The sequence below is a fragment of the Rhinopithecus roxellana genome, unplaced genomic scaffold (genome assembly GCF_007565055.1).
Source record: "Rhinopithecus roxellana isolate Shanxi Qingling unplaced genomic scaffold, ASM756505v1 contig2320, whole genome shotgun sequence".
NCBI classification, from domain to species: Eukaryota; Metazoa; Chordata; class Mammalia; order Primates; family Cercopithecidae; genus Rhinopithecus; species Rhinopithecus roxellana.
Window position 1 is genome coordinate 1 of NW_022142035.1, and position 15058 is coordinate 15058.

At 49.0% G+C, this 15058-nt stretch overlaps 1 protein-coding gene across 1 annotated transcript; it reads left to right on the forward strand.

The window, feature by feature from the left end:
- The first annotated feature begins 510 nt into the window (after window positions 1–510).
- LOC115895774 (transient receptor potential cation channel subfamily V member 3-like) lies at window positions 511–11492 on the forward strand. The gene is made up of 7 exons (XM_030926379.1): window positions 511–558; window positions 661–826; window positions 4398–4464; window positions 6149–6423; window positions 8293–8405; window positions 10279–10358; window positions 10945–11492. The coding sequence occupies exons 2-7, from the start codon at window positions 746–748 to the stop codon at window positions 11037–11039; spliced, it is 711 nt and encodes a 236-aa protein (XP_030782239.1). The 5' UTR covers window positions 511–558; window positions 661–745; the 3' UTR covers window positions 11040–11492.
- Window positions 11493–15058: the final 3566 nt, after the last annotated feature.

Genomic DNA, 15058 nt, shown 5'->3' on the forward strand with positions numbered 1-15058 from the left:
AAAAAAACACCACAATTAAAAAGTAGGGTTTGGGTTGGGGGACTTTTGTTATAATTGGCTTATAAGTATAGATATTGGCAGTTTTTGTCATTTTGGTTAAAAATGCAATCTTTACCACATCTTTGGTCAACTCCAGTAGTTCTCAAATCAACATGGGAATCAGAAGTTTTGTGGGTGATTTAGATTATTTTCTTTTTTTTTTTTTTTTTTTTTTTTTTTTGTAGAGACAAGGTCTCACTATGTTACTCAGGCTGGTCCTGAACTCCTGGCCTGAAGCGCTTCTCCTACCTCGGCCTCCCAAAGTGTTGGAATTACAGGCGTGAGCCACTACACCAGGCCCTTGTGGGTAATTTAAAAATATATGGCCTCTGGGGCAGTACCCTAGAATCTTCTGCGGCCCTGTGGATGTGTGTTTTTTTTTTTAAGTCCCCACCAGTTGCAATCAGCTTGCCACAGGCTGTGACTGGCATCTGGCCCTGTCTCTACAGGCTGAATTCTATGGTAGCCAAATGGATCTGAGGCAGCCTGATTCCGGTCTCTTCAGCATCCATCACCGGGGTGATTGCTTAGGGGGTTTAAGGGAGGTTTGGGGGATTTGCATATCTTTGGCCTGATGCTGAGAAGTAAGTAAGGCCCGTGTTTCCTGTGTCTCCTGAACAGTTTTATCCAAGCTGTGCTTGTGATACTGTCTGTCTTCTTGTACTTGTTTGCCTACAAAGAGTACCTCGCCTGCCTTGTGCTGGCCATGGCCCTGGGCTGGGCGAACATGCTCTACTACACAAGGGGGTTCCAGTCCATGGGCATGTACAGCGTCATGATCCAGAAGGTGCGTTGGGAGCTGTGCCGGCGGGAGGGCCCTTTTTTAGATGGGGAAACTGAGATCTGGAGAGGAAGAGGGGTTTACCAAGGGGCAGGTCACTGCTCTTTCTCCCGAATGCCATGCGCTCCCTTTGCTTTCGGTCAGGCTTTCCGTGTCCAGACCTTAAATCCCCCAGGTTTGTGGGGCGCTGGGGAGGGGTACACTTTGTGGAGGAATGTTCTCACCCCTGGGCAGTGGCGTGCTGGTAAACATTTAACAACCGCTCTGTGTGTGTGTGGTGTGTTGTGTGTGTGTGTGTGGGGGTGGAATATGTATATATATACATGTATGTACATATACACATACATATATAAATAATTATATATTTATAAATATCTATATTTTATATATAATAAAAATAATATATTTATATATATAAAATATATAAAAATTATATATTTTCCTATATAAAGGATGTGTATCACGCAATTTGCATATAATGAAAATATACAATACAGTTTATTGTAAATTCCACGTAGCCAAATCTTAGAATAATTTGTTGCTTTTTTTTTCTTTTTTTTTGAGACTGAGTCTTGCTCTGCTGCCCAGGCTGGAGTGCAGTGGTACGATCTTGGCTCACTGCAACCTCTTCCTCCTGGGTTCAAGCAATTCTCCCGCCTCAGCCTCCAGAGTAGCTGGGATCACAGGCACGCACCACCATGCCTGGATAATTTTTGTGTTTTTAGTGGAGATGGGGTTTCACCATGTTGGCCAGGATTGTCTTGAACTCCTGACCTCAGGTGATCCACCCGCCTCGGCCTCCCAAAGTGTTAGGATTACAGGTGTGAACCACCACGCCAGGCCTATTTGTTGCTTTTTATTGAATTCTAGTTTTTGTTGTCAACTTTTGGTTGCAATTGACAGAAGAGTGCTGTTCAGATATGAATGTTGGTTGAGATTTTTCTTTATAAGCAGTGATTAAAGTAAAACAAGATTTATGTTGAACTTTACTTGTTTATCAATGATGTGAGCAACTTCTTTGCTGAATTGGATACTAGTTTGCAAATATCAGAAGAATATTCGGTTGATATTTTTGTGCTATACACAATGTAAAGGCTGCGGACAGAACACTTTTTTTTTTTTTTTTTTTTTGAGACGGAGTCTCGCTCTGTCGCCCAGGCTGGAGTGCAATAGTGCGATCTCGGCTCACTGCAACCTCTGCCTCCTGGGCTCAAGCAATTCTCCTGCCCCAGCCTCCTGAGTAGCTGGGACTACAGGTGTGCGTCACCAGGCCCAGCTAATTTTTGTATTTTTAGTAGAGACGGGGTTTCACCATGTTGGCCAGGCTGGTCTCCAACTCTTGACCTCAGGTGATCTGCCCACCTCGGCCTTCCAAGGTGCTGGGGGCGGGGGGGGGAAGCAGCAAATTATTTTTTATTTTTTTATTTTATCGTGTTTTTTTTTTTTGAGACGGAGTCTTGCTCTGTCGCCCAGGCTGGAGTGCAGTGGCCGGATCTCAGCTCACTGCAAGCTCCACCTCTTGGGTTTACGCCATTCTCCTGCCTCAGCCTCCCGAGTAGCTGGGACTACAGGCACCCGCCACCTTGCCCGGCTAGTTTTTTGTATTTTTTAGTAGAGACGGGATTTCACCGTGTTAGCCAGGATGGTCTCGATCTCCTGACCTTGTGATCCGCCCGTCTTGGCCTCCCAAAGTGCTGGGATTACAGGCTTGAGCCACTGCGCCCGGTCCAGCAATAAATTATTTTAAGACTCAACTGGCTATGTGGAATTTATAAAATGTGTTTTATAAATTAGGCACAGAGATATTAATGGCAATAACAGAACAATGGTAACAATGCACTGTAATAAAAGTAGGTGAGTATTGTCTCTCTCTTTCAGAATATTGTATTGTGTGTAAGATTTCTGGGTCTTAGTTGACCACAGGCAACCAAAACTGCAGAAAGTGAAATCGAAGAGAAGGGCAGACTACTGTTCTCCTCCCAGGGCCAGTTTCCAGCTACCAACATTATGTTACTGGACATGGGGTTAGGGAGAAATATGCAGATCCATGCCACTCTAGAATTCCCGCCATATGGCTATGGTAGAGATAAGTAACCTCAAAAGCACACACAATTGTAAATCCTCCTGAAATAACTGGACAGGGATGAGTTTTGAACATTTATTGTCTTTGTTTTATTTAATTAGATTAATTAATTAATTTTTTGAGACGGAGCCTTGCTCTGCCTCCCAGGCTGGAGTGCAGTGGCACGATCTAGGCTCCCTGCAACCTCTTCCTCCTGGGTTCAAGCAATTCTCCTGCCTCAGCCTCTAGAGTAGCTGGGATCAAAGGTGAGTGCCACCTTTGTATTTTTCTTTTTTTTTTTTTTGTATTTTGTATTTTTAGTAGAGACGGGGTTTTGCCATGTTGGCCAGGCTGGCCTCCAACTCCTGACCTCAGGTGACCCACCCACCTAGGCCTCTCAAAGTGTTGGGATTACAGGCGTGAGTCACTGTGCCCGGCTTGTCTCAGTTTTAAATATAACTTACTTTATTTAATTGTAAGTGTATTGGTTTAATTTTTTGGCAATACAAATAATAATTTATCCTCAACTTCTTTTTCTTTTTCTTTTTTTTTTTTGAGATGGAGTCTCGCTCTGTCGCCCAGGCTGGAGTGCAGTGGCGCGATCTCAGCTCACAGCAAGCTCCGCCTCCCGGGTTCACGCCATTCTCCTGCCTCAGCCTTCCAAGTAGCTGGGACTACAGGCGCCTGCCACCACACCCAGCTAATTTTTTGTATTTTTAGTAGAGACAGAATTTCACTGTGTTAGCCAGGATGGTCTTGATCTCCTGACCTCGTGATCCACCCGCCTCGGCCTCCCAAAGTACTGGAATTACAGGCATGAGCCTCTGTGCCCGGCCTTATCCCCGACTTTGTTGAGGTATAGTTGACATATGTAATAGTATAAATTTAAGATGTACAATGTGACGATTTGATATAGGTGTATATTGTGAAATGATTCCCAATTTCAAATTAGTTAACATACCCATCACCTCACATAGTTGCCGTTTCTTTGTGTGGTGAGAACGTTTATGATCTATTCTCTTAGCAAATTTCTAGTCCACAACACAGTATTGTTAACTATAGCCATCATGCTGTCCATTAGATCCCCAGGACTTATTCATCTTATAACTGAAAGTTTGATTTAGTTCTGAGTAATGGCTGTGTTTAACAACCAGCTCACAAGCTTCATGGGAATTTAACAGCTCTTGCGAGCTGTTCTGAGCTGGCTCCAGCATGCCACTGCCCCCAGGAAGTGTGAGGATTCCAGAAGTGAGACCCTGTGATGAAAGGTACAGGGTGAATCACAGGGAGAAGAGAACCTGGGGCTAGAGCAGAAACAGAAGGCTTCCTGGAGGAGGTGGGATTCAGAGCTGAGTGTTGGAGCATCAGGAGGATTTGGCTGGGGGAAGGGAGAGTGGCCCACGTGAGTGAGGAGATGGTTGGAGGGGAGGTGGGAGAAGGTGGGAAGCAGGAAGATCGGGGGACCGTGAATATGTGCTTGTATCTTACTCTTGAATTATGTTTATTTCTTTGTAGGTCATTTTGCATGATGTTTTGAAGTTCTTGTTCGTATATATCGTTTTTTTGCTTGGATTTGGAGTAGGTAATTGATTTATAAATGATAGTAACTCCCACATTTATAAACACTTTATTCAGATGTCAAAATGACAAAGCACATGGTGGACTCAGCAGCAATTAGACCAGCTACCAGTGGGGCACCTGCCAAGCTTGGCATTTTCCAAGCATTACCTTTTTACTTCTCTCAACAAGTTGATCAAGTGGGAGTCATCGCCCCGATCATAAGATAGCTGAGGCTTAGAGACTCCAGGATTTGAACCAGGCCAGCCACTCATAAACCAGCTTCACCGTGTGGTATACACCTCTGGTTTCCCATTCATTGCTTATGTGGCCCTCACGACCTAAGACAGGTCCTGCAAGTGTTTTCAGCCCGATTTTACAGATGGGGAAACTAAAGTCCACAGAAAGTCGACTGATGGTCTTTGCAAAGTAGGAGCAAAGTAATGCCCTGAGGCAACTTCCTTTGGGTTTCACATCATGGTGCTCTCACAGTATGCTTTAGATATAACTGTGAGAGCCTCTCTGGTCTGCTGGGACCAGGAAGGAGCCCCCTCTTAAAATCTCTCCATTTACGACAGAGGGAACAGCACCATCTGGTTGCATTTCTAACCTCTGCATAGAGAGATCGTTTTCCCCCACATACCAGTTGCTTTTTTTCTTTTCTTCAGTGACCATTGACATTTGAAATTAGATAGCTGTGTCCATCTGTCTGGTACCTTTTCTGGGTCACAATTTGCTTATTTATTTGCTCTTCACTGCTGTGTTAATCCATCGAACTCGCTCATTTAATTGCGCATCCACCGAGAGTCAGCCATCCAGCCATCCACCTCCAGCCAGCCATCCATCCATCTATTGATCCAGCCAGGCATCCCGCCATCCATCCATCCAATTTAATCATCCATCCATCAACCCATCCATCCATCATCAGCCATCCATCCATCCATCCACACATCCATCCTCCAACATCCAAGCATCCATCATCAACATCCATCTAATCATCCATCCATCCATCCATCCATCCATCCATCCATCCATCCATCCAATCATCCATCCATCCATCCATCCATCCATCCATCCATCCCTCCCTCCCTCCCTCCATCTATCCATCCAATCATCTATCTATCCATCCATCTAATCCCTCATCCATCCATCCATCCATCCATCCATCCATCCATCCATCCATCCATTCATCCATCCAATCATCCATCTAATCATCCATCCATCCATCCATCCATCCATCCATCCATCCATCCAGCAGTGAACCTCTACTGTGGTGTGTTAGAAAGAAGGAAAGTGTGAGCCTGGTCTTGCTCGTGGGGAACTCACAACAGAGCATTAGGAGGAGACTCAGGATCTTACAACCTTGAGGGAGATGACTTAGGCTAGAGGAAGTCAGGAGCTCAAAGACTAGCTGGGGAGTCAGGGACACACACATGGATTATAATTAGCAACTCTGCAAGGCTGGAAGTGATCAAGGGCCGACTGTGGGGTAGAGGAAGGAGAGAAGACTCTGGGCTTTGTTAGGTGGAAGGGCTTTCTGCAGGAGGCCAGGGCAGAGAAGTCAGCCTGATGAGGCTTTGGGAGGACCTGAAGCTTGAGATGGGATTTAATGGCCAGAGAAGGAGACAGCAGGCTTGTCGTGTGGGCAAATACATGCAAGCTTGTAGAGTAATTCACCAGGTGGAGAGCATCCTGTTATGTTCCCCTAGCCCTGGCCTCACTGATCGAGAAGTGTCCCAAAGACAATAAGGACTGCAGCTCCTATGGCAGCTTCAGCGACGCGGTGCTGGAACTCTTCAAGCTCACCATCGGCCTGGGTGACCTGAACATCCAGCAGAACTCCAAGTATCCCATTCTCTTTCTGTTCCTGCTCATCACCTACGTCATCCTCACCTTCGTTCTGCTCCTCAACATGCTCATTGCCCTGATGGGCGAGACTGTGGAGAACGTCTCCAAGGAGAGTGAGCGTATCTGGCGCCTGCAGGTGAGTCTAGGTGGAGACCCCAGTGTGGGGGCCTCCATGGAATTCATTTCAGCACATGGTCATTGACTACTGTCAGCACCAGTGGGTCTGTGGTGGGGCCTGAGAATCTGCACAAGCTCCTCAGTGTGTGGCCAGGTTTAAGGAAGCCTTAGCCTAGGTTCTTTGAGTGTAGGGTCTAGGAAGTGTGGCTGTGCAACGGCATGTGTAGAAAAACTCAGGCTTATGGGGGTGCTGTGCTCAGGGTTGACAGTGTGATGGGTGGATGTTGAAGTATGACCTTAGGTTGTATTAAGAGGAGTACAGCGCCTAGGACAATGGAGGTGACAGTTCTGCTCTATTCCATCCTGGCCTGAACACTTCTTACGTGCTGAGGAAACCAATGCATAGGATGGGTCCTGAGGTGGTAACCAGGTTTGGGAGAGGACTGGAGACTGCCTCTTAAGAAATAGTTGTTGGCGGCCGGGCATGGTGGCTCACCCCTGTAATCTTAGTACTTTGGAAGGCCGAGGCGGGTGGATCACCTGAGGTCAAGAGTTTGAGACCAGCTTGGCCAACCTGGTGAAACCTCATCTCTACTAAAAACACAAAAACCTTGCCGGGTGTGGTAGTGGGTGCCTGTAATCCCAGCTACTCGGGAGGCTGAGGCAGGAGAATTGCTTGAACCCAGGAGGTGGAGGTTGCAGTGAGTCGAGATCACGCCATTGCACTCCAGCCTGGGTGACAGAGCAAAAACTCTGTCTCAAAAGAAGAAGAAAAAAAGAAATGCTTATTGATAAAGGTGAGAGTGCCTTCAGATATCTGCAGAGCAACCTGTGAAAGAGGGAGCAGACCCCTTCTGTGGTCCCAGAAGGCAGAGGTACATGGGGGTACTACAGGGAGAAAAACTTCGATGTGATACATGGAAGTTTCTCATTATTATTATAAAAAGGCCCTCCTTTTTTTTTTTTTTTTTTTTTTTTGAGACAGGGTCTTGCTCTGTCACCCAGGCTGGAGTGCGATGGCATGATATCAGCTCACTGCAACCTCTGCCTCCCAGGCTCAAGCGATTCTCCCACCTCAGCCTCCCAAATAGCTAGGATTACAGGCACGCGCCACCATACCTGGGTCATTTTTGTATTTTTTGTAAAGATGGGGTTTCACCATGTTGCCCAGGCTGGCCTCATACTCGTGAGCTCAAAGCGATTCACCTGCCTCAGCCTCCCAGAGTGCTGGGATTACAGGTGTGAGCCACTGTCCTTGGCCAAGGCCCTCTTAATTGGTTTGTTGATACTGCTCAAGAGAGACTGGAAAAATTATGGCCAGGAAATAGCAGAGAGGTTCCAAGCCTGGGAGCGGGTGGGACTAAATGATGTTTGAATGGTCCTCTGCCATGGGATTCCAGGACCCCAGCACTGTCAGATAGGAAGCTCCTGCGCTTTCAGAAATATTATTTATATCATGGAGTTTCGCTCTGTCACCCAGGCTGGAGTGCAGTGGAGGGATCTCGGCTCACTGCAGCCTTCAACCCCTGGGTTCAAGTGATTCTCCTGCCTCAGCCTCCTGAGTTGCTGGGATTATAGACGCCTGATGCAGGCCCAGCTAATTTTTGTGTTTTCAGTACAGACAGGGTTTCACCATGTTGGCCAGGCTGGCCTCGAACTCCTGACCTCAGGTGATCCACCCCGCCTTGGCCTCCCAAAGTGTTAGGATTACAGGCATGAGCCACTGCGCCTGGCTTGCTTTTTTGTCTTTGAATTCTGTAGATCAGCCAGACCCTTCTGATCCATTAAGCATGGGGCAAGGGGGGAGTGGGCTCGCTGACGGTGTGTGTGCACTTGTGTGTGCTTGTGAGTGCGAGTGCTTACTCCTTAGACTTGCTTATGTCCCCAGAGAGCCAGGACCATCTTGGAGTTTGAGAAAATGTTACCAGAATGGCTGAGGAGCAGATTCCGGATGGGAGAGCTGTGCAGAGTGGCTGAGGAGGATTTCCGACTGTGTTTGCGGTAACAAAGGGGGAAGGGCCCTGGGGTGGTGGGCTTTGGGGTGGGTAGAGAGGGGCCGGTCAGTGACAAGATGTTAGAGAAACAGTGCCGCTACTTGCTCACCATAACCACAGCTGCTGTCTCTTCCAGTGGCTTCCTCGGAAGAAGGAATTTGTTTATGGGGTTGTAGGGCCCTGGGATGGGAGTTCCTGAGCTCCCAAAGAGAAAGAGAAGGAGACTGCCAACAGTGGCTCCCCTCTCTGCCTTTTTTTTTTTTTTTCCTTTTTTTTCTGTTTTTGAGACAGAGTTTTGCTCTTGTTGTCCGGGCTGGAGTACAATGGCACGATCTTGGCTCACTGCAACCTCTTCCTCCTGGATTCAAGCAATTCTCCTGCCTCAGCCTCCTGAGTAGCTGGGATTACTGGCATGTGCCACTCCACCCAGCTAATTTTGTATTTTTAGTAGAGGCAGAGTTTCATCACATTGGTCAGGCTGGTCTCGAACTCCTGACCTCAGGTCATCCACCCACCTTGGCCTCCCAAAGTGCTGGGATTACAGGCGTGAGCTACCATGCCCAGCCCCTCTCTCTGCCTTTTTGAAAGTGCCTCTATGGTCTCTCTCTGTTTGCTATCTGGTTTAGGGAAGATCTGCCTGCTTGACCCTCCTTTTCCTGCTGTTTACCTGTGTGAGTTCCTGTGACCCCAGGTGACTTAAGTCCCATTTTGCCCCTGGCAGATGGAAAGTGACACGGCTACTTTGACAGATCTCTGGCTTATTTGTTTATTTATTTATTTTTTAAAAGTCCTTACTTATTCCATGACCACCTTTTCTTTTTCCCTCCCTCCCTCCCTCCCTCCCTTCCTCCCTCCCTTCCTTCCTTCCTTCCCTCCTTCCTTCCTTCCTTCCTTTCCTCCTTCCTTCCTTCCTTCCTTTCGAGTTCCAGGCTGGAGTGCAGTGGTGCAATCTCTGCTCACTGCAACCTCGGCCTCCCCAGTTCAAGCGATTCTTATGCCTCAGCCTCCCCAGTAGCTGGGACTACAGGCACACGCCACCACACCTGGATAATTTTTGTATGTTTAGTAGAGACGGGGTTTCATCATGTTGTCCAGGCTGGTCTTGAACTCCTGGCCTCAAGTGATCCACCTGCCTTGGCCTCCCAAAGTACTGGGATTACAGGCATAAGCCACCGTGCCCGGTTCCATGACCACCTTTTCTGATAAGCCCACCTCCTCCTACCCTGACCCAGCTGCCTGAGCCTATGGACCACCTTCTTTGAGTATGACCTTAACCCACTTCTCTAAAACCCCACCCCCTGGAAAGCTTCATTTCTGACTGCAATGATTACCCTAATGAACATTTCTGATGTCGCCACCTTCACTCTAGAGACCTTCTCTGGATGTGAATTTAAGTCACATCAATGCCTGTGGTTGTATTCGAACACCTCAGACGCCACCCACTCTTGTTACGGCATAGACCCTAACCACAGGCTCTTCGTGCCTCCTCAACCCCAGCTACACTTGGAGTTTAATCTTCACACCCTCGCGGCCCGGGCCCTCCCTCTGTCTGTCCCCGCTTCCCCTTGAGCTGTCACCAGTCAGGCACAGCTGCTGTTGTCTGAAGTTGGACCCTTTATACCTGTCTAAGTAACTTACAGGATTTCTGAGTTCCCTACAATGGAAGGAGAACTGATTCTCTGAGGCCTGGGGACATGGAGATGGGGATAGAGTTCAAATTCCAACAACGCTGGTGTGACCACTGGGGTCAGGGGTGCTCCTGATCTCTAGGACAGACAGAAGGGGAGCTGTGTAGACACCAGGACGTCCCAAACCAGGGTTATTTGTTTGCACTCAGTGAGGCACTGGTGAAATAGTAAGAATGATGATGCCACTTGCAGGATCAATGAGGTGAAGTGGACTGAATGGAAGACGCACGTCTCCTTCCTTAACGAAGACCCGGGGCCTGTAAGACGAACAGGTACTGTTGCTGTGAGGTGACATGGTGTCCACTCCTGTCTCAGATCACATAACCTTGGGCAGATCAAATCTAAGGGTCCTGACTTTCCCCATCTGTCAAATGGGAGGGTTGAATGGAAATGCTTCTTAGGTCTCTTCCAGCTCTTTTAGAACTCTAGTTGGCATGACTTTTAAAATGGTGTAGCCCTAAGCCGTAGAAACACACACATGCAGGCTGGTTGCAGTGGCTCACGCCTGTAATCCCAGCACTTTGGGAGGCTGAGTTGGGTGACTCACCTGAGATCAGGAGTTTGAGACCAGCCTGGCCAACATGGCAAAACCCCGTCTCCACTAAATATACAAAAATTAGCTGAACGTGGTGGTGGGTGCCTATAATCCCAGCTACTCGGGAGGCTGAGTCAGGAGAATTGCTTGAACCTGGGAGGTGGAGGTTGCAGTGAGCTGAGATCACACCACTGCACTCCAGCCTGGGTGACAAGAGGGAAACTCCATCTCAAAAAAAAAAAAAAAAGACAAGGAAAAAAAGGACAAAGAAACACATTATGCAGAGTGATATATTTCTAAAATATATATTTTTTAAAAAGCAGATTTCAACAAAATCCAAGATTCTTCCAGGAACAACAGCAAAACCACTCTCAATGCATTTGAAGAAATAGAGGATTTCCCGGAAACGTCGGTGTAGAAGCGGATCCGGAGCTGGTGTGCGCGTGCGCTGTCTGGCGCTGCAGGCGGAGTCACGGCCTCTGCGGAGAGGCTTTGAGGGATGGTGGAGTTCGGCTCTGCTGGTCTCGAAGCAGAGTGCACCCTCATGCTCAGTGTTCAGTGGGTGTCTGAACTGAGGGGTAGTTGTCAGTTTGTCTGAGTGGGAAACATCCTGGATTTTGTTACTTGGCAAAGAGTTGGTGTAAACCTACAGCCAGCAGCAGTCTGGAGCCTGGGAGCCTCCTGAAGTCCTGGGTGAAGCCTCTGGTTTTACCAATTGCAGGTCGGCTTGGCTGGGAGAGATGGGTGGCGGGGAAGGGGCAGGAGCCTTGAGGAGCAGGGAGAGGCGTCTTTCCTCCTGCCAGCTCCAACCCCAGCCCACACATTGTACCGTCTCTCCTGCTGTGACTGGGTTGCCTGAATTTGGGGAGACCCTTGATCCCATCCCAGAGTGTGCGGGGGACGGAGGTAAGCCTATCCTGGGGGAGGAAGGGAGTGAGCTCTGGAAACATCCTTCCGGAACCCTTCAGGGAAAAGGAGACCATCCTTGGAGTGAACCTCCCTTGACGCCCCAAAGTTCACACTGTCTCAAGCTGAGAGAGGTTTTGGTAGCATAAGTAACACAGGGTTTTAATTTTCAATATGGAAAAGACATTTCAGTTAAGAATGAAAATTACTACAATGAAGTACGTGATTTTAAAAGTGGAGACAGATTGGGAGCTTTGGGGCTGGATGTAAGTATTATATATTTGGCCTCAGGGTGCCCAGAGCCAGACAAAAAGCTTTTCTTCACACACACAAAAGTCTGCATGAGACAACGCCAGGCAAGTCCTGCTGGGCCGCCGCGATCTGGGTGAAAGGGCCTGGCTCTCTTCCTTGTCCTGGCCTCGCAGTAGCGCCTGCCTCTGCGCTGGGATCTTGGCTTCAGCTGAAGCAGAAATAGCAGCTGCTCGATCGATGCCATCTTAGAACTCAGCAGTTAGTCGCATACCTCAGTATGTCTCAGTGGGGGAATTTAACAAAATGCCTCAACTGCTTTGGTACCAAGTATTTTTTTTTTTTTAACTGTGAATTTTGAAGCTGAAGGGGAAGCTAGTGAGAGAGAAGCCTTTGCCAAGACTTTGGGCTTATTTTTAGGTCCTCATGCTCTGACGTTCTCCTTCTGAAATGACATGGAGTCAGTCTGGGGGCAGAGGTGAAGTGGAGACGGAAGGATTTCCCAGGTGACTGGGGCCGAAACCACCAGAAAATCCACTCTGCCACCGTTAGCTGGTGAAAGGATTCATGTAAACATGTTCCAGGTGGAATTATAAAAATGTAACCATGAATGTTAATCTTAAATGGCAGAAATAGAAATTTGACCTTCAGATAACATGGTGATTGATTAGCTCATCTGGCTTGAGGCAAACTGAGGAGTGTGGACCTGGCAGTGCACTCTGGGCCAGTTGCTCTGCTCTGGGCCACTCCGTGTGCCAGACTAGCTGGGCAGATAGAGACTCTGTGCCCCTGATGGGGCTGGTTGGGGAGAGGTGGGTTGGGTTGTGTGTGAGGTTTCACAGTCCACAGCAGCCCCTGCCCTCCCAGCTGACCCAGGGAGTAATTGCATACTCTGAGCCACCGTGGTGGGGGCAGGGCATGGGCCTCTGGAGAAGATTTGAGGCGGACTGTCCTAGAGGCAGGAGGAGCAGATGTGTTCCAGAATGGACAGAACTAGGAAATTGAGAAAGATTTTGGCTGAATCCAATCCAGCAACTGCTCCAGATGTTGGAGATGTTTAAGCAAACGCTGGTCGAGCACTTAGTGAGGGATGTTGTTGAAAATGGTCATTGGAAGAAGTTTAAGGTCCCTTTTAGCTGGAGATTCTACAGATCTACATCCCACATCTGGAGTTAGCTACCCGCATTAAGCCTGAACAGACATCTTGGTCTGAAAGGAAGTGGTTAGGATTCATGACGCTACGCTCTACACTGTGGAGCTGGGAATTCCAGAATTGCTTTGACTCAGATATTAATGGAGAAAGTCCTATCCATTAATGGAGAAAGCCGTATCTGTTATGGATAAAGCCATATCCAGAATTGCTTTGACTCAGATATTAATGGATAAAGCCAATTATCGATTTCTATTTGCCTAACCTGCCAGCTTTTGTGCAAGTGCGGAATGGAGAGCCATGTGGATGTTTCTCATCTCACACGTGATGGAGAGCTAGCTGCTCTCTGTGCGTCTGGATGGAATTTGTTGGCAAGACCATTTTCTGTGTTGGCTCTTCTTCCCCACAGTGTCCACCCCAAAAGGCTTTCAGCCAAAAGGTCTGAGCCTGGGTAGGTTTACCAAGGGAAGCCATGAGTCAAGAAGCATCAGAGTGAAAAGGACCACTTCCTTCATTTTACCCCCGGAGGCTAATGCTCCAAGAGGAATATGTACTGGGCAAAGTCATGCAGGAAGGTCATATCAGAGCTGTGGAGGCTGGAGTGTCCTGATTCTTGGACCACAGATGTCTCCCTGAGCCATTATTTGTTTAGTTTTAAAAAGCACAGTTATTCCATCATTTTGAGTCTTTCTTTGTACTTGGCTTATGTTGGGGGGCAGGACTGTTTTCTCAGGTGTCTCATTTGGCAGTCAACATTGTCCCCTATGTTCCCTGTGACTAGTTGAAAATTCAAGTGTGCCCACAGGGTGCACAAAAGCACACCCACACTCACCCACACACACCCACCCCCCACACACCCACACCCACACACACCCACACTCACCCACACACACCCACACACCCACACACCCACCCCCACACACCCCACTCCACCCCCCCCCCCACAACCCCCCCCCGCGCCCCCCCCCCAAACCCCCCCCGGTGCACCCAAGACCCCCACCCCCCCACGCCATCTCACCCCCCCCTTTTTACCTACCCCACCCCCACACACCCCCCCCCCACCCCCACCCCCCACCCCCCCCCCCACCCCACCCCCCCCCCCCCCCCCCCCCCACCCCCCCCCCCCCCCCCCCCCCCCCCCCACCCCCCCCCCCCCACCCCCCCCCCCCCCCCCCCCCCCCCCCCCCCCCCCCCCCCCCCCCCCCCCCCCCCCCCCCCCCCCCCCCCCCCCCCCCCCCCCCCCCCCCCCCCCCCCCCCCCCCCCCCCCCCCCCCCCCCCCCCCCCCCCCCCCCCCCCCCCCCCCCCCCCCCCCCCCCCCCCCCCCCCCCCCCCATTCACACCCCACTGAACCCATGGTCTATCAGACATCTTAAAACTCCATGATTGACATTTCAGTAATTTCAGGGGAAGGCGTTTTCCAGGGATGGGATCTCCCAGGCTCAGATAGTGCCTTGGCTGTACATGCTCCTTTAGCTGAACTTTTCCTCGGAAGAATTCATTCTTCTAGACATTATGTGATATATCTGTTTGGAATAAAAGGTGCTTCACCTTCCTCCCTGGGATGTGGGAGAAGGTGCTGGAGGTTGTACTGTGAAGTCATTAAGCTCTTAGAAGGCTCCAGCCTGAGAGAGTGCAGTATTATTGACATTCCTTTCCTTCCTCAAGGCCTGGTGACCTGTGTCCTTTTGCTCTGGACAGGGCCCAGGTAGATGGGCCGTCATCCGGGCCTGTAAGCCGTACTTGATTTCTGCATTGATTTACATATTTTTTACTGTGATCTTGGTTCCAAACACAGAACTGTCATCCCATTATCCTTGAATGTGCCGGATCCTTGTAAATTCTCATTTACCTGCTTGTTCTTAGTGTTGTGTGTGTGTGTGTGAAACTCTATGTTCAAGGAAGAAATCGTACAAAGAATAAGAACATGTTTGTGCCATTGAAGACACGGTTTTTTGATTTCTAATAAATATTTATTTTGCCTTGTTATGGCCACGTTGTATCCATGCCTAGGTGTGCCAATGTGCAGACTGACTGGAAACCCTAGAGTGTTGGTAACAGGAGTGGGTAAAGGGAAGGCCAGTTTTTGGACCTGAAGTATTATCATTGGTTCCGGCTTAGGAACAGAGCCAGC